This window comes from Paramisgurnus dabryanus, chromosome 8 (assembly GCF_030506205.2).
Source record: "Paramisgurnus dabryanus chromosome 8, PD_genome_1.1, whole genome shotgun sequence".
NCBI lineage: Eukaryota > Metazoa > Chordata > Actinopteri > Cypriniformes > Cobitidae > Paramisgurnus > Paramisgurnus dabryanus.
Window position 1 is genome coordinate 27,777,269 of NC_133344.1, and position 20,174 is coordinate 27,797,442.

General features: G+C 37.2%; 1 protein-coding gene across 2 annotated transcripts; it reads left to right on the forward strand.

Annotated features, from left to right (window-relative positions):
- Positions 1 to 6,521: 6,521 nt before the first annotated feature.
- Positions 6,522 to 19,580, forward strand: esamb (endothelial cell adhesion molecule b). 2 transcript variants are annotated; one of them, XM_065280151.1, is made up of 7 exons: positions 6,522 to 6,741; positions 9,827 to 9,963; positions 13,534 to 13,735; positions 13,829 to 13,984; positions 17,215 to 17,337; positions 17,416 to 17,545; positions 18,017 to 19,580. In XM_065280151.1, exons 2-7 carry the CDS (start codon positions 9,847 to 9,849, stop codon positions 18,483 to 18,485), a joined length of 1,197 nt encoding a protein of 398 aa, XP_065136223.1. In that variant the 5' UTR covers positions 6,522 to 6,741; positions 9,827 to 9,846; the 3' UTR covers positions 18,486 to 19,580. The 2 variants fall into 2 exon arrangements, with proteins under 2 accessions (XP_065136223.1, XP_065136224.1); XM_065280152.1 differs by lacking the exon at positions 6,522 to 6,741 and adding an exon at positions 8,284 to 9,307.
- Positions 19,581 to 20,174: the final 594 nt, after the last annotated feature.

Sequence of the window (20,174 nt, forward strand, 5' to 3'; positions counted from 1 at the left end):
CTATATATCTGCATGTTCTACAGCATATCGATGCTTTTATGATCAGGTATTGATTGAACACGTAGAGTCTTATGAAGTACATACATTGTGGTTTCAATTTTGACAGGTCAGTTGACAGCTTGCGACTTGATGACTGAGAGCTAAAATGGTCACACTGATTTAGGATATATTTATGGTTGATGAGTTTCTCTCATGCCCTACAGTCATTCGATTATATATCCTGTAATGACATGACGCAATACATGGCTTTGATCGTACAATGATTTTTTTTAAGATTAATATGTTACTGTAGTTATTGGAAAAGAGAGAAAGAGAGGTGTGACAATCTGAGACAATCTGCTCCAAAACTACAGAATGTGTTGATCAAAAAAAATTTGTCTATTTAAATTGGACTTTTTATCCAATTTTGATTTGCACATTTATATGCTTATTCTAATATTGCATAGTTAGTATGGGTAACATCAGATTATTTTGAAATGCATTTAAAGCATAGACTGTAAAAATATATGGACATAGTGTCTGTGACATCACCCATAGGTTTGTGAAGAGCGTTTCTGAAGCTTAGGGCGTTTTCACATTAGCACTTTTGGTGCGCACCCGGGTTCGATTGACATCAGAGTTCGGTACATTTGGATGATGTGAACGCTGTCTTCCGAACTCGGGTGCGCACCCGCAAAACGTACTCGAGTTTGCTTAAAAAGGGTGGTCTGGGGTCCGGTTCATGTGAACTCCAGATTGGTTCGCTGCTAATGTGAGCGCAATCGTACCAAATCGCGGAAGTGAACCACTGTTAATTACATATTATATGGAATGTCCCACCAAAACAGAGGTGTGTGTGTTTGTGTGCGTGCACTTACCTTGACAACAAAATGCATAGAATGCTTGCTTGACTTTTGTTCTTATTTTTTTAAACCTTTGGTTTTGTTTTCAAAGAAATAATACAGAAACGCACTTATGTCTGTCTGCTCCAAACATACTAAAGTCGTTTCAATGACAACGGTCTGTCCGCCGACGTCAATTAGGGCTGTCATTTTTCGTTCGAAAATCGATTGCACAATCGATCGGACCAACCAGAAAAAGTTTCGAAAACGAAAATAGGCAATCGATTTTAAACAAATATGTACACTGTTAATTTTAAAAGAATTAAACAGTTAAAAATATAGATGTAACAAAACTCACAAACAAGCAGAAAAAGAAAATAAAGAATTCCGAAAGTGCAGTAGGTGTGCGAAAGCTAGACAGAAAATACCCAGCAATTTTACGCACCTATAGTTTCACGCTTTCAATCGCTGCATCTAATGTTTTGCAAAGAAAATGGAGGACAACGTCAATAAACCTGTGCAACACGTCGAAACTGTGACCTTACAGGAGATGATGAGTTATGACAAGGAGCCACCCTTGCAAGCTTTTGTGATGGAAGATTGGCAGTACGAAATACGCAGCTGGCAACGAAGTACCCGAGTTTCCCTGGGACATCAGTGCGGTCGGAGTGCGTCTTCTCAACAGATGGACATATAGTGAATGAAAAGCGCTCTGCTCTTGACCCCTAAAGATCGACTTGTTTTCCTGACCAATAATTTGTAATGGCCCTAGACTTTTTGCCCATTTCATTATGCCTGCCTAGTGCCGCCTAAGTGTCGGTTACGTTTAATAAAAAAATACACAGCATGTTCTCAACTTCAAGTAAGTCTATTTAAAGTTTCATTTTTGAACAGTTGTTTGAAATGGATCGAATCATTATTTAAAATAATTTTTGAATTCCCTAAATCATAAAAGCAGCCGGTTGAAGCCTGCAGTAATGTTTTTCATTTATGGCAGCAGTCCACTCTGCATATTTTTTTAGAGAATGTTGCACTACTGTTGCTGTTTTTTATTCTGCACGAAACTTAATGACAATGAATAAGAAATATTGCTGACTTGTGCGTTTCAGGCGCTCTCTTTACATTTGTCTGTTATTTGGCGTTGAAAATGGAAACATCTTTTACATGGAAAATCGATTTTACAATCGATTCAATGAACACTTATATATTAAAAATCGAAAATGATTTTTTTCACTAAAGTGACAGCCCTAACGTCAATTTTTGCGGAGGCATTCAGAAATCATCTCTCTTCTTGCAGTTTGTCAATCACGCTTGTCGTCTTCTCGTTTACAGCGGTTTCCAAGCAAGATGAGAACGCGCCGGCTGCAGCTTGATGATGCAAGCGTACCGTGGTTCGGATGCAAAAATAATATGTGAACACAGTTTATGGGGGGCATGGGGAGGGTGGAGCAATCGAACTCGGGTTCGGACCAGGCAATCGCACCAAATGTGAAACCGGCCTTAAAGTAGGTGGTGCCTGCCGTCGCAGATAAGCAAGAATGGGGAGGACATGGGTGAAGCTGAGGGGGCTGGTTGCTGAAAGCTTGATTCTAGTGACAGCAGTGGCTGTTCAACTGTCACTCAAGTGGCTACGTCCTTAATTATGCAGAACTTTAAAGCTTAAAATAATTCAAACGGATGAGTTATAAAACAATTCACCCCCTCACAGTTGTCATAAAGGGCAAAATTAGCTATTTAGACCCAAAACATTTTTTTGTACCAGGCTTTAAACATATTATTTTCTACTGTAAAGTTGGGCACATTAACATGGAGGTCTATGGGAATTGACTCCCTTTTGGAGCCAGCCTCAAGCGGCCAGTTGATGAATTGCAGTTAAATCACTTCCGTACTGGCTTCATCAGAGAGATCGGAAGGTTATATGTAGGATTATACCACTAGAGGTCACATTTTAAAACAATAACAAGGAGGAATCAAAATTACCCCATGATTTACTCACCCTCAAGCAATCTAAGATACATCATCGTTCAGACGAACACATTTGGAGTTATATAAGTAAATGTCTGTGCTCTTCAAAGCTTTATAACAGTAGAAAACCGGGATCAGGAAACAACTTCTTTCTTTAAACCCCAAAAAGTGCATTCATCCTTCACATAAGTAATCTACACGGCGATTCACGCGAGTGTTTTAGCATTGTGAGCGATTGTTGCCATCAAAACTCTCATGATGCCATCACTACTGAATGCTAGTTATAATAGTTTATAAAGTTTAAAGTGCAACTATTTAATTGCTTAACAACAACGTTATTTTGCATGGTTTATGGTTAAAGAACATATTATTTTCCACATACCAAACATTTTTGTAGCTCCAGATATCCTGCTTTTCTCGAACGCCCTGATTTTGTACAAAACTCATCGATTTGTATGTTGTTATTGGCCTGAATACCTCTGACATCAGCCGGAAATGTGACGCTCCTACCATGTTTAAAAGATGTGCTCACAATGCAATGCTAACAGGCTGTAGGTCCAAGCGGTAGGAATTATGATAATGACATCTTGTCCATGTCAACAGGCCCAGGAAACTGTTGCCTACAATCCGTGTGTTTGTTGTTGTAGTCTAAGAAGAGATTTACGTTGGAGACGATAACTCGTGTCATCGTTTACTTTGGGGTTTGTACCTTTTGCATATTGTGAACATGTACTAAAACACACAAAAGGAAATGTAAAATCGTAAATCGGACCATAGTTGCGCTTCAAAGTATTGATATTTATCTTACATAATCGCATTGATTACCTGCAGAAAACTTTTATTAACCCTTTGGAGCTGTGTGGATTACTTCTGTGAAGAATGAATGCACTTGTTGAGCTTTGAAGTCAGAAGTTGTTCCCTAATCCTTGTTTTCAACTTTTATAAGCTTGGAAAAGCAAGGACATTCACTAAAATAACTCCAAATGTGTTTGTCTAAAAGATATAGGACATATGTATCTTGGATTGATTGAGGGTGAGTAAATCATGGTTTCATTTTGATATTTGGCTGGAGCTATGCTTTAATGACATTATGAAGGAGACTGGAACGATGTGAGATGTTTTGCTATCCCGAGACGTATGGAATTCGCTAATCATGTGAGGTAATGAATACATTTTTATAACCTGTTCATTTGATCACGTTATTTTATGCCATCATAATGAATTGGACTGACCATGAACTGACCATCTATACAGAATGTACCCTGCCTGTGTGCTGCAAAACACAACAGCTGCGTGCTAGATGCTGTATAAACTTTCCTAATTTGTCCACATGTGTTACCATTTCTAAAAGCAGATATCAGAGGATATTACTTCATTGATAAGTGACAATGGCAAGGGACGAACCATTATTAAAGAGTAACTAAACCCTAAACGAACTTTTTTTTAGTTAATGATCTGTAAGAATGATGCTTTATTAGTGCTGTTCATTGATTTTAGTAAGTTTTTTGACATTTGGATATAAAGTGTTTCAATATGGTGTAAAAACGTCTGAGTGCTGCCCTCTTCAGGTTGAACGGTGGCTACTGCAGTTGAATTTTCCCATTGGATGTTGGGTCCAAAAAATTACTCGTGACGTAAGCAGATTCAAGCTCACCACGCCCTTGTTACGATCTCACCACACACTTGGTACGAGCTTTAGTTCGTCCCCTCTATCTCCGTTGGGATCTGCCCACTTTTCTTGCATTTTTCAAATATTGCCAGTGGGTGGAGTCACGCTCTGACCAGGAGTTTAGTTACCCTTTAAAAAAAGGAATAATTTAGAAAATCTTGGGAACTTTTGGGATAATGTAAGTAAGTACACAACTACATGAAATATATCCAACTGTGCAAGTGGTTTCTGGGTATTTTATTATAAAAAGCAAACATAATATGGCTTTAAGTCGTGTCTCCTGTGATCTTCGCGGGAATTACACTACTTTTATGCTCTGCAATGTTGCTGCCGATGTAGAGTATTTAAAATCAAGATCCATTTTAGTAAGGACACAGAAATGTCAGCCTGATCTCAGGGAAATTTATTTTTATTTTACGTGTTACCTTATTCATATAAATTTTGTACGAAGGGAATTGTACAAAAACATATGATTATTAGAAAAAAACAATAATGAAACCCCAACCATACCTCTAGCGTTACATTGGCGAAAGCAAATATACATAAACGTGCGAATGTGGTTGTACGCATTAGTACGAATTAGTCATCTCATAAAATACGTACAAATTACTATGATATTGTTTTGGAAATGTACATTCTATACGCTATAGTTATGCTAATAGACAGCTCCTTAAAAGCTACGAGTGTTATGCCAAGGATCTGTGTTTATGCCTGCATGAACAATTGATCTAAACCTAAACGGATTTAAAGGCCCTTTGATGTTATGAACACATTTAAAATTGCTTAATATAGCACCAGAGATTAAATTGACAGAATCCTATTTAAAGAAGCCTTCCCCAAATCTTTAGAAATAAATGGCATGCTCTCCTTCTTCAAAAGAGAAAGCGTCCATATTTCCTAATAACAACAAAACTTTATTTAGTGTCATCATACACCACTTTCAGAACTCAAGGTAAACCCTTTGATAAATAAACCTGCCATTTTCCCAACAATGCAATCTAAAATGAGGAGGAGAGAGGAGGTCATGGCCAGCAGACCTGAGTCATATCTTTCCATACCTCAGTAAAGTGCTTTCTGATGTGCAGCTGCTCAAGATTAGCAGGTGGTTGGCTCAGATCAGTCATAGTGAAGCTCTCTCAGAGCCGGGCATAAGCAAAGGAGGAGATTATATTAGACAATGGGTCTCTGTGTAATAAGAGTGGGATCCTGTCAACCCTCTGATCAGGTTTTCTGTATCAGGAAGGACGTTTGATAAAAGCTGCTGGTCTGTTTCTCAAGCACCTGAGATCTGGCCTGGTGGTTATAAATCCTGAACAATATGACAGTGTTCATTGTTGGTTGTAGGTTAGTGGTTTAGGCTTCAAAAAGCTGATGGTCTTAAGGTACACAGGTCATAGGTTAAGTTGTGTTGCACTGTTGCACTACTGTAAATCACATAAAAAAAGGAAATAATCATCACTTTTGCATTTTGCTCTTTAAGCACCGTTTTAAAATAGTCTAGCATTTTTTTTTAGATTGAAGAGAAAAACACATTTTAAGGACATCTTTTTTTCCAAAGTGACTTAAACTGTTCTTCAACTACATTAAATGGCTTTGACTTTTTTTTGGAGAAGCTGCCATATAGGTTACAGTCAGACATTTTGATCCTCCTGAATGAATATTAGGCTCAGTGGCATTGATTCAAAACCTGGTAAAAACTTATCTGTCAGCTTTACCTAATATCACTTTGCAGTATTTGCTGCCCTCACTAGGTGATCATCTGTAACTGTAACAGTCTTATCTTTATAATTAATTTCCCACACATCTTCAAAAGACCTCCCACTATTTTTTAGTGAATTATAATAGATGATCAATCTCGAGGAAATGAATTATGTTTGAGCATTTATGATCAACAGCATATTTAAAACAGTACAATCTGTGCATTCCTTCACTTGATTCAGGGTGAATATTAATGTGTTCATGTGCACATATGCATACCGTTGGTGCGTGTGATGTCGACATAGGTCAGTCTTACTCAGAGGTGTCTATATCAGGTTTCCCACCTTGCTGTTTATACGTCTGTCCAGAGCAGCACAGATGGAGCCATGGCCGGGGATTAGGAAAGATTTTCCTTGATTTAATAAACTACAGCGATGGCTTAGGAACATGAGGGATAAACCTGGGCACACAGAGACTGTTGCTGACCACAGCACATCAGAGAGCTGCCACGCTTTTGACACGGCCCTCCCAAAAGCCTTGGTGACGGGTGTCCTACTTAGGCACTATCCAAACTCAGCACACCAAGATGTAAGGGCTTTTTTAAAGAGATTAAGGCTATCGATACTTTACTTTATTTGCTAATATACCCTTTTAATATTAATTATGTTTTTTCTAAATGTTAGAGGAAAGCACTGGAGACCCTTTTTAAAATTAGGCTACATTATGGGACAAATTTAACTTTTATGGAAACGTTACCAGTTAAACAAATTAATAATCTTTATAACATTTTTATATAAAATTATGTTTAGCATACAATAGAATTAAAGGTACAAAACTGTTCCTTTTCTGTCACTGGGGTGATACCCTAAGGTTCTGTTTTTACCATTACAGGTATAAACATAATACAATGTTGTACTGTTGTGTACCTTTAAACGTACAGTTAACTGTTTTGTACCCCTGGTAACACTTTACAATAAGGTTCATTAGTTAATGTATTAACTAACATGAACAAACCATGACCGATATCCATTGTTACAGTATGTATTCATCTTTGTTAATGTTAGTTAATAGGAATAAAACTTTTAATTGTTTGTTTATGCAGTGCATTAAAGGTGCAGTGTGTAAATTTTAGCAGCATCTAGTGGTGAGGGTGCGAATTGCAACCAACGGCTCAGTCCACTGCTCACCTATCGCTTTTGAAACACATAGAGAAGCTACGATAGCCACCACCCGAAAAATGTCATCATCGGAGACAACTTAGTTTGTCCGTTAGGAGCTTCTGTACAAACATGGCAAAACAAAATGGCGACTTCCATGTAAGGGGACCCTCAGTGTATGTAGATAAAAACTTCTCATTCTAAGGTGATAAAAAAACATCACGGTTCATTATAAAAAGGTCTTTATACACCCCTAAAAATATAGTTTTGTATATTATTTTGCATTTCTGTCAAGAGATCCTTTTAAAAATTACACACTGCACCTTTTACTAACGTTAATAAGATTTTAATAAAATATTAGTATTTGTTGAAATTAACATTAACCAAAATTAATAAATGCTGTATAAGTGCATTTCATCATTAGTTCATGTTAACTAATGTAGTTAACTAATGTTAACTAGTGAACCTTATTGTAAAGTGTTACTCCAAATTGTTCTTTAACTCATTCCCGAAGGATTTTAACAAAAGTTTCACAAAATGTCTTCCAAGAAATGTTCTTCTAAAAATATATAAACATACAAATATATCAAATGAAAGAGCAGACCATCTGCTTTCAAACAAACAAAACAGAAAAAATAAACAAAAAACATTTCATCCTATCTATATTTTTTCTCTTAAATATGGGTATTTTTCTTTAAAATATATATTTTTTTTAGCAAAAAGCTGAAATTTTTGAATTTTTGTGAAGGAATTTTTTAAAAGATCATAATGATTATCAAAACATACATAGAGTTTAAAATTAATAAATAACGCTTTGGCTTCAGTTTTTCATAAATTGGGTAAGTTTAGTGGATAATCGCGGTATTGCAGATTAACATAAACATTCATCAGATACACGTTTTTTATATTTCTCTTAAAGCAACACCAAAGAGTTTTTTTTACCTTAAAATAACGTTTCCAAAAAAGTCAGTCGTTCATCCAGTCGAAACAGGGTGAACAGCACTTTCACATTCGCTTTGCAGCCCTCTATCGGCCAAAGCCGCACTAAAGAAATTTCCAACCGTTGGGTCGCGGTCCTGTAGTTCAAGTGAAAACTACAAAATTTTGCTTTACGGCAGACCTACAATCCAATCATAGCCAGCTTTGCTGCAGTAGGCTAAATTATTTTACGACTTAATTACCGCTTCCAACCTGTAGGGGGAGCAAAGAGCAAAAACTCTTTAGTGTTGCTTTAATTGACGAGATAACTCGTCAATGCCAAGGGAAGAGTTAAGGTCCAAATATAGGGTATAATACTGTACCTCAAAAGGTACAACATTTCTATGTGTTGTATACTCACAAAAATAACCCTTGAAGGGTTCCGCCCCAGCGACAGAAAAGGAACAGTTTTGTAAAACAAAAAAAAGCCATTTTAAATGCAATACGTTTGGGTCAAAGATAATATCTCACTCTTGGTTAGGTGGGATAAAATGACACGAGAAGTTATGTAGCTGTATTTCAGATCACTTCCCCAATGGATCTTGTAGGTTTAAATGTCTTTCTGTGAAAATGTGAATGAAGAATATCATTCGTCACCCGTTACATCAGCTTTAAGTCCGACTGAGCTCGACCCGTTTCACGTGAGCCGAGAGAAAGCCTGAGCTGAGAAATGTCAGAGGATTACAGGGTCAGATTCAGAATAGAAATTAAAAAGGGAGAGATGGATGCGGTCTCATGAGCGATAACAAAGCAACATCAGGGCTTGGTCTAGCATAAGACTTCTTTACGTCATGATCATGCAATCTGTGAAAGTCCCGGCTGATTTCGGTTTAATTCAGAAAGTGAAGGGAGTAAAGGGGCAGTTTAGCGCAGCGCGGCTCAGCGGAGCTCCATCGCTACGTTTCTTTGTGGGTTTGTGATCGATAGACCGTCCGCCAAACTGGCTGACCAGGATAACTGGGAATGCTGGGATCAGTTGATCCAACTTCAGCTGAGCAGCTCAGGAGACTTCCTGCCCTGTGAGTGATGCCTACCTTTGGGTGTTTTACATTTGACTTCTCGTCGAGCCAATTTGCATATTTTTATTCACTGGAAGGATCGCTATGGATATATTAAATATCTTAAGAAATGTCTTTTCTCTTCTTTGAGTGGTCTGGTGTTTTATTATAAGACTTTGAAGCACTCTTTTCTTATGCATTGTCTTTGTTTAGGGGTTATGGAGAGACATTTTAAAAACAGTCAGTGATCTTATATTGTACAAGTACTCTGTACTTTATTTATACTTCACATTTTGCTATTATTGCTAGATATTTTTCACTTAGGAAAACTCATGGAGGTACAAAACAATATTTTTTAAGATTTTTAAACATGAGTGGCTGTAAAACTTCACTTCTGTTTTAGATGTTGTTTAGGAGAATTTACAATGCTTTTAATATACAATATAATCAACTCATATTCAATTCAACTCTGTGACTGCACCTGTGCCTTTAGTTTAAGAAGTCATCTCATCACCCGGCTGTGTTCTTTTGCTCTTTCAGGTGATTCCCATCGGGTGGAGATGCCAATGAAAGACATCGAGGTAATTATGGGACAAATGGTCGTACTGGAGGCCTGGTACACCCCTACCACTGCCATCGAGAAGAACACAGTCATCTGGAGCTTTAACACAAAACAAGTGAGTATGTTTAGCAAGAACATATTGTGAGTCTTGTGTGACAATCCCATGTATCAATCTACCTTTAAACAGATTGAAAAACTCTTCCTTCAATGCATTTCTGTGGTGTATACTTCACTGATAGGCTTGTGTTTAATGATTATTTTTGTCTGTTCAGTGCTTTGCTTGTCTGATAGAATAATGCAATGGCATCATGGTTTTGGTCTGTTCATTACAAATTATTAATATGACAAGTTAACTCGTCAATTAAGAGAAAACCCTTCCAATGACGAGTTTTTCCGGCAATCCGTATTTCCGCTATTATTCACCAGGTGGATATTACCCAACTTATAAAACCCAGAAGTATCCGCTTAGGGCAAACAGTTCAAACTCCGTGTATGTTTTGAGGATCGCTCTGAACTGATCTCTTTCAAAAGTCCTTCACAAAAATGGAATTATCTCAGCCTTTTGCTCAAAATTTTGTATTTTTGAAGAAACCTACCCATATTTGAGAGGTGATAAAAAGAGAACAAATTAAGGTAGGATGAATTTTTTTAAGCAGAGGGTCTGTTCTTTCATTTGATATATTGTATGTTTATATATTTAAAGAAGAACATTTTCTGGAAGGCATTAAACTTTTGTGAAAATCATAAAAAATGCTGGCGCTGGCTGGCAACTTTTTTATAAAGGCTGGCAGGGAAAGAGGCAAAGGCACAATATGTAATTTCTGCTGTTAAGTCACAATGAAATTGAAATTAAAAACTTTTTTTTTATATTGTGGTATTTTTTACAAACAACAATTTCACAGTACAGCTTCCCCCAGCTTCCCCATGACAAAATGTATAACACTGTGCTAGTACACTGTAAAAAGTGAAAGTTAGATTAACTTAAAAAATTACTTTAATTTTTTATTTCATTTTCTCAACTTACATTTTCTCACTTTCACACTAAGCTTAAAATTTTTAGGTGTTGGCAAGTGTTTCTCCCGAAGTAATTCAAAATTTTTCCCTTAAAATTATTAACTTAAACTGAGAAAATTAAGTAAAAAATTTTTTAGGTGTTACTAATCTAAGTTATTTTTAAGTAGATTTACTTTCACTATTTACAGTTTTTGTAAATTTTAATGCAATAGTCTTTCACATTGTGCCTTTTAATTTATTATTCATTTTCATTTGATTACTGCAATAAAAAATTCTTAAGGTGATATTAAAGGTGAAACAATATAAAAACACAGACTTAGGGCCCTATTTTAACGATCTAAGCGCATTGTCTAAAGCGCATGGTCTAAATGGGGCATGTCCGAATCCACTTTTGCTAAATTTTTACGACAAGATAAATGGTTTGTGCGCCGAGCGCATGGTCGAAAAGGGTTGGTCCTATTTTTTAATGATTAATGGAAGTATTTTTGGCTTAACGTGCAATAAATCAATGAGAGTCTCAGCTCTCATCCCCTTTAAAAGCCAGTTAAGCTGGCACTATGTCTAATCCCTATTTAGATGACGGACTTTGTAAACAGAAAAACTAAGCGGAGGAAGAAGATCCCCAGTTTAAGATTAATGTTAAATAATTGTGTTGTTTTTCACTTGTATTGAATTGTTATTTTTTATTAAAACCTTTAAACCCCGTTTTCTTTTAGTCATGGAAGTAAAAAAGCAGGCTTGTAATTGCTTTAAATGTATGGCTATCCAATATCATAAAAAATAATTTACAAGTATGTAAGATAAGGTTTGTACTCTAAAAATACTTTATTTGTAACAAACAGGAGAATTTACAAACAGCTCTCCGCACATTTCAGCACTTGGACATAATCATGAGTTTTTTTAAGCATTAGTTAAAAATGTTTCTCATCTCACCATATCCACAGGTACAGAGTCATCATATTCAATAAATCCGTAAGATAGCATTTAAAAACATTTTAAAACAGATGCATTTGTTTAAAGCAAAGCATTTATTTACTTAGGCTGCAGGTGAAGCAGCTCTTTGCGCCTTCTAATGTCTCATAATCGGTCCTCATTTATGTCCAAGAGACTCAATAATAATCTTTTACATTCAATCCTTTAATCTTTCATATTTAAAAGCGATTTTGTGCTGCTGCGCATTCATGTATGTGATAAGCAAACCCGCGTTGTCGTCCTGTTTATAAGCGCATATTACTAATGCGCTCTTTAAATAACAAAAAAACATATTGCGCCATTCACTTTAGACTTTAGACCAGGTTTTTGTTGGTCAATGGCGTAGTCTATTTTAGTTGCCTCAAAATAGCAACACGCCAACAATGCGCCTGAACACACCTCGTTTTCAGACCAGAACGCCCATGGGCGCGAAAGGGGGCGCAAATGCATTTGCTATTTAAACAACGTGGCGCTAAACGTGAAAATGATAATTGCGCAGGGTGGAAACTGCCAAAAGACACTTGCGTCACGCATTGCGCTGAAATGTGCCATTGTAAGATAAACCCCTAAAGTTAAAAAAGTTTAAGCTTGTAATTTGTCAACTACTTGTTTCCTGAATCCACCCCCCTCTCCACCTTATAAATGATAGATTACACTAGAGAACAATCTGTTATCGTCCATCAGCAGACCGGTGAAGCTGACACATGAAAGGCTGCATCCTCCATCATTCAACAGATGGGTTTGAATTTAATGTCACAGGAAGAGTATGGAACACTTGAAAGGTCAATGACTGCTTATGAAAATACTGTGATGAATTACACAAAAGGGATGGACAAGAAGTGGATTAACTCTTACCATCATCATCAAAGCTTTAGATTGAAATGTCAACCAATACACCTTCAGCACGTAAAGTTATACATACGAGTAATCATGCAGCATATGCATATGATGAAGCGATATTTGTGATGCTTCTCATAATCTGTATATTTGTTTCCCATGACACACTAGCTTATCAAAAAGAAATAAAAAGGCAGCCTAAAATTCTGATGTAACCATCTGGAGATCGTCTTTATGATGACAGTTTATCTTTATCATTACCATCATCCACCTGCTCGCTTCCCATTGCCAGAAACTTCTCCCTGTAATGTTTCTAACCATGGGAATCAACTGATATCTAGTTTAGTAGTGCAGTGAATTTAGAGATGCAACTTCTCAGAGAAAGTATTAGCGTGTCAGCACCTAATCCGAGCTGCGTTTTTAAATCAATCAACTTTATAGCTCAGCTGCTATAGCCATTATGACAACTATTTCAGACAAAAACTTACTGTCAGACTTCAAATGAAATGTTTTGAAGAATGTTACTATTATTATTTTGTTATGCAGCATAAGTCAAAAACATAACATTTCTACAATGAATCATGGGTTGATTATGCACTGTAGCCACTGAGCATAGCCCCGCCCCCAACACAATCGCATTCAGGTTGTAGCGTTATTAAAAAGTTTAAAGAGACGGCAGCTTTCCCACGAGTGGGTGTGGTTTCAGCACTGGCTGCGGACATGACCCCAATGTTTGAGAGCAGAAAATCCTGATTACTTTTCCAAGATTTTGATAACTTATTTTATTTACTTGGATTTTAATCAATAAAATGTTAACTTTACACATGCCTAGTTTAGTGTGAAAGTGTGTTTTGTCTTGCAGATCATTTCATACTCCTCAGGACAGATCGGCATCGGCAGCACTGAATTTCAGAGACGGGTGGGCTTTGCCACGTCCATGCCCTCTGCCAACCTGTCTATCTACATCAACAACACACAGGAGTCCGATTCAGGAAGCTACCTTTGCAACGTCATCATTCCTGGAGCTCCAGGACTTTGGGGAGACCTCCGCCTCAATGTTAAAGGTACGTTGGCTTAATGTACAAAAACTGTTATCTCCACATCACTTCAAAGCAGAAGATTAACTTTTTGTGATTTTATCTTTCGGGTTTTTCTAGTACCTCCATCCACACCTGTGTGCTCCATGTCTGGGAATCCTGTAGTGAGTGGCAATGTGACACTGAGCTGTAAATCCAGCTATGGCAAGCCGGTTCCTCAGTACAAGTGGACCAAAGCAGCTCCTGTCTCTGAGGTCTTCTTCTCTCCCATGCAAAGTGAGGTTACACGACAGAAAGATGTTTTACAAAATTTCAACTATTGCAATTTATAGTGCAAACTCACAACACAGATCAAATATAGCGACATGGTTTTATTAAATCTTACTAAAGACACGTAACCATGTCTGATGAAACTATTTTTACAATATTTGTGTTGTTGTTTACTTGGTACTGAGATGGTTACTAACCCTATGAGATTAGCTGGATCTTGTATAGAGAAGAACAAGGCAGCTATCATTCATCACTGATAATTTAGTGTGCCTTTCCTCCTTGGACCGAAGACAGAAGGAAATAACTCTGTTACTCCCAAAGCAGAGAGACAGATTCTCAATCAGCTTCTGAACAATGCAGGGTCTGACCTTGAATCAGTGCCACACTGACGAACAGATCACTCCCACACTTTCCATACCAAATGATAAAACAATGCACATATATAATGCATATACTGTATAGTGTATTAATATCTAATATGTTTTTGGCACTATGATGTCATACATATTCGTTCTGATCAGCACAAGCCTTTAGTGGAAATACACGACAGTGCCAGCTGTTCACAAAAGCTGGCTTATGCTTATCAGCCATACAGCAAATTTCCTCCTTGATCCCGGACACGTGGGTCTCACATCACATCAGAGTGTTTCTCCCGAAATGACATTCTCCCAGCCAGGGCGAAAGATGCTCAATATCTCTCCCCTCAGGAATAACAGATTCATAATGTTATCTCTCTTGTGTCGCTTGCATCTGCACCTTCACAGCGTGGAGGTCCTGTCCCCAGCCTGTGCTTGTGCTGGGATACCTGGGTAAGGGAACAGACCCTAGGATAGAGAGAAACTCCTTTAGAAACTGTCTAAACCATATTAGACGTGAAGTGGACATTTGACATTTCCTTTGGTGTGTACGTGTGTATTAGTACATGTTAACGATATGCAAAAGTTACAAACCACAACGTACAGCTTAGCTGGCCAATTTTGTAGAAAATCAGAGCGTTTGAGGAAGGCAGGGATATCTGGAACTACAAAAATGTACGATATGTGGTAAATAATGTGTTTTTTAATCATAAACCATGCGAACACATTGTATTACACCAAATACACAGAATAACGTTTTTAGCAATGAAATAGGTGCACTTTAAGATGTTTGATTGTGGCGGTTTGTTTTGTCTTAACTTTCTTTTACTGGTGAGGTTATCAGAGATATAGTATACCACAATAATTGATTGTTGTAAAAAGTGATTCAACACAAATAATTGTACAATATCATAAATGTCAAAATATACACCACAGCTTTGCACCTAAACAGTTTATATTAGTACCTCAGAGATACATATTAGTATCTTAAAGATACATATTGGTACCAAATATATACATATACATATTAGAACCATTTTTAAAGGGTACTCCCCCAGTGACAACTAGGGTCAATATTTTGACAATTTTTTCTAACGGTTCACAAGAAACAGGAAGTGTTCATGTATATCTGAGTGGTAGAGCATTGTGTTTAGCAGCCTAAAAGGTCACATGTTTAAACCAAGGGTACACAGATACAGATTAAAAAGTATTTTTGTAATGCACTGTTAGTAACTTTGGATAAATTAGTCTGCTAAAATGGAAATGGAAACACAAAAAACTCCATAATTCTTATGGGGCATGCACACCAAATGCAAGTTCAACGATTAGATTACATACAAAGTCAATGCAAAGACGCGATCAGACGTGTCCTCGCGCGGGGCGATGCGAATGATGCAATATGGGCGGCGTGTTTGCCGCAAAGACACGTGCTCTTCGCCCAAATTGAAAATTTTTAACTCAAGCGAAAAATTTGCATGACACAAAGTTAAATCCCGCAAGTAAATTAGTTGAGTAGCGCGATGCCCCGCGTTTGGTGTGTACATAGTATTATAGGATGGGACATTAAAGCTCCCGTTCTTCCTGTGATTTTGAAGCTTTTATTGTGTTTACAGTGCACAATATAACATGTGTTCATGTTTCATGTGTAAAAACGCGTTTTTTTTACACAATTAACTTATCTGTATAGCGCTGTTTTCACTGTCCTAAAAACGGTCTGATGTCTTCGTTGATCTATGAAGTCCCTTCTTCAGAAATACGTAATGAGTTCTGATTGTGTAGTTTGTTTAGTGTGTTGTGATTCGACAGCAGCTTAGCTTAACAGAGCCGTTTGAGCCAAAGCTGGCGACTGAGGTATTCAGGTGGGCGGAGTTTAGTCAAAAACTGTTCTAGTGACATCATTAAAGCAGGAAATAGAGGGTTGTATTGCAAACCGGCCGTTCGCTGTAGGCTTTGAAAGGTGCATTCTGTTAAAGAAAATATATCGCCTGACAGTGAACTTTGAGCTTTATCATTTGGTATTATTTATGCTCTAACAGCAACATTACACACTAACTAAAGTTTGAACAATGGGAAAAATGTGACCTTTAAAAAACACCTTCATGACCTTACTTGAAGGCCTTGTGCAACCCAGCAAGCAATAGCTGCCACTTCCCTGTCTAGTTTAACTATATAGACATGGGTTTGTCCAGCAATGAATAACCAACTTCTAACCAAAATAAACTTGAATTTGGTTACAGGTCATTTTTTGCCAAAATAACTTGCAAGCTGTATGATATTTCATCATGCATGCAAAGTCAACAGTGATTACAAGGTGTTCGGTTTCATTTATTTATTTATTTTAGGGCTATGGTTAGACGTCTATTACATTTTTACATTTAAAAATTTTTTACATCCTGTAGCAACCCTGCATCTAATCTCTGTACCAGCAAATGTGAATGTTTTGCAGAATGAGGTTTACCATCCCAAGACAGTATCTCTGTCAATAAAAATAGAAAAAGTACATGATACATATCAATGTGTGTTTTGGGATTCAAGTCATTAAATATCCCAAACTAAATACATGTGATTCCTCAAAGTACAAACCTCATTCAACCCCTTTCATCTTCTTTGTTCCCTCCCACTATTGAAATGTTATGAAATTGTGTTGTACATTACTGTGGATCCTATTAGATAACCAGTCCACCCAAAAATGAAAAATCTGTCATCATTTACCCATCCTCATGTTGTTACGAACCTGTATAAATTTCTTTGTTCTGCTAAACACAAAGAAAGATGTTTTAAGTAATGTTTTTGAGCATTATTTTTCTTTCCTACTATGATAGATACAGTAAAATAGATACAATGATTCTGATTGATGCATTTTGTACCTTCTGCTTTCAGATGAGAGGCAAGGCACCCTTCGACTTAGCAACCTCACCAAGAACATGTCCGGCAAGTATGTCTGCCGTGCAAGCAACACAGCCGGGACAGACAGCTGTCATATTAATTTAGAGGTCTCTGCGCGTAAGTATCTCCTCTTAAGATTGATACCACACACAGTTTTACTTTGAAATACATTTGTCCTCATTCCTCTGGTTGCAGCTAACAATGCATGGGTCATCACTGGTGCCACGGTGGGATCTGTGGTGGGCCTGATGGCTCTTGTCTTATTCCTAATTTTTATCCTAAGGAGAAACAGTGACACAGAGGAAGAGATGTCCAATGATATCAAGTAAGCCTTTATCTTATCCTTCAACATAATCCGGCACATAAAACCTACGATAGATTAAATGTGTGTATATCTGTTCTTAATGCTGATGTGGAGGTTTGCACTTGCATTTACTTTGAATAGAAAATATCCATGAACGTCATTATTTATGACTACAATTTACAGGAATAGAGAAGGAAAAGTTTATATTTTAGGTGATGGGACTGCTCACCAGTTCTCTTTCATATCTGAATTGCCTTTGCTGGTTAATTTTAAATGGTCCTGCAATGTGACATTGAAAAAACCTGTATTGTAAAAGTTACAAATATTCTGTTCTCAGTCTCTCAATATGCAACCATAAAAACTGTATGCATATAATGTACAAAATGGAGTTTTAAATGGAGTTTAGCATGTCACATCTCAGGATAAGTAAACTTTCCAAAAGTACATCATGTCGACCATCCATCTGCTAAGTGAATGACTGTTTCATTTTAGGGAAGACGCACAGGCCCCTAAACGTGTTTCCTGGGCAAAAAGCGGCACAGGATCAGACATCATATCAAAGAACGGCACGTTATCTTCCATAGCAATGAGTCCTCCACCACAGGACCCTCGCTATCAACCCAACAACCATTACTCGTACCCTCCAGGTGCCTCCGAAACTGCCTCCATCCTCACAGCTTCCGGCAGCACCACCACCTACCATCTCCTCCCGGGAGAGCCCAACCCACTTCACGGTCTGCCTGGATACAACGTGAGCAACACGCCCAATCACACACAGAACAACCCTCATCACAGCTCCACGGTCCTCAGTCCCAACAGCTTATCCACAAACAGGACTCAGGGGCCGCAGCCACAGGCCCCACGCCCACCACACATGCCCATAAACTCTGCCACTCTGTCCCGCATGGGCGCTGTGCCAGTCATGGTACCCACCCAGAATCATGTGGGTTCACTGGTGTAGCATATACAGTGCCGCAAAGGTCAACTTGTGTGCTAAGAAAAAATCTGAAAGGATGGTTTTCATCAATTGATGTGACAGACATTGGCTTTTTTATATTACAGTACAGTGAGTACTGTATGATGCATTTAGCGATCAAGCTTTGTTTTGGTATTGTATGTATTTTTTTTACTTACTGAGAATATTTGTGTTTGATGCCTAACAACTCTGATGTTTTTACCATCTTCATTTCAATTCCTTACACTTAATGAGAACCTAATTTGACACATATAACAAATTTGTCTCACATGGTGTTGAATACTGTCTGATGCAATGATGGTATACAGACAAAACTAATAATGTTCCACTGTTTGAATTGTTACATTTATTTTTAGATATATTGAGATATTTAGTTGTTGGGTTATCAGTTGGCTAGTACATGGATTCTGTGCCTATTGTGCCTACTGTATGTTTCTCTCGGGAGTTTTCTTTCAAGACAAGGAGAGAATATTATGCTTTAAAAAATATAACAACCCATGAATATGTTATAGATTATGAAACAAATTCCAGATAGTTTACTGTAAATGAAAAGTAATTTGTAAAAGAATTGATGATGTTCGTTACATGAAAGTGTACATTTATTCATGTTCATGATAATTTTAATGACTTGAATATTGCAGATAGTGTTTTATTTTTTTGGTTTATTATTTGTGTTAAATTGTAATGTTGTATTCGGTGCGGTGAAAAACCAGTTAATGATATCATCTGCTCTGTTACTACTAGACTGTGTCCTCTTACTTTCTTTTGTTAGAATTTGGCATCATATAGCATGTAAAGTGTTGCTTTACTGTCCACTTGTTGGAAGTGCAGGAGTAGAAAAAAGGCACAAAGAGGGAATTGCCTCTGGGTTTTAGAAGTGTTACAATGGTTTGTTAAAGATGTGAAGTTGCTTATGTGGCATTTGATTCCATTTATATTTTATTAACACAAACCATATTAACATTTAATTTCCAAAACTATTTGACTAATTTCTAAAACTATTGAAGCCAATAATTTTCTTGGCATCTACATCTATTTATTCTGTCTTTGGGAACAAAAGGTCAGAGGTTCAGATCCTAATGAGCCCCCACTTTAGCTAGTTAAAATTAGAATGTAAAATAACCATCAAACTTTTTCTTTATTAAAGGGGTCATAGCATGAAAATCGGACTTTTTCCATGTTTAAGTGCTATAATTGGGTCCCCAGTGCTTCTAGCAAACTAGAAAACGTGAAAAAGATCAACCCACTAACTTTGTTTGGGCATTCTTTGCAAGCATGTGAAAAATTAGGTTGTTCAGATTTTGCCTGTTTTGTGAAGTAAGTAGCAAGGCCAATTACAATAATACCACCCCTTAATCGGCACTAGAAAGAGAGAAAAATAATTGATAGCATAATTCAGTTTCAATTGCAACAAATTGGCATTAGTGTTTGCATTTCATCCACTCATTTGCATTTTAATGGACACACCCAAAAACGGCACATTTTTGCTCAGGCCTACAAAAAGGCAATTTTAACGTGCTATAATTAAGTTATCTGATTTCTTTTTACTAAAACTTGAGATGCATACTCTGGGGACATGAGTTTTTTTACATCTTTAAAGGGACATTCCACTTTTTTTTTAAATATTCTCATTTTCCAGCTGCGTTTGAGGCGTCAAATTCACGTCTAACGTGT

Bases quoted from the DNA above. Each gene is read 5' to 3' on its own strand.
- esamb (XM_065280151.1), top strand. From the start codon at position 9,847: ATGCCAATGAAAGACATCGAGGTAATTATGGGACAAATGGTCGTACTG. The intron at 9,964-13,533 runs GTGAGTATGTTT...TTTGTCTTGCAG, and splicing joins GGAGCTTTAACACAAAACAA to ATCATTTCATACTCCTCAGG. The intron at 17,338-17,415 runs GTAAGTATCTCC...CTCTGGTTGCAG, and splicing joins TAATTTAGAGGTCTCTGCGC to CTAACAATGCATGGGTCATC.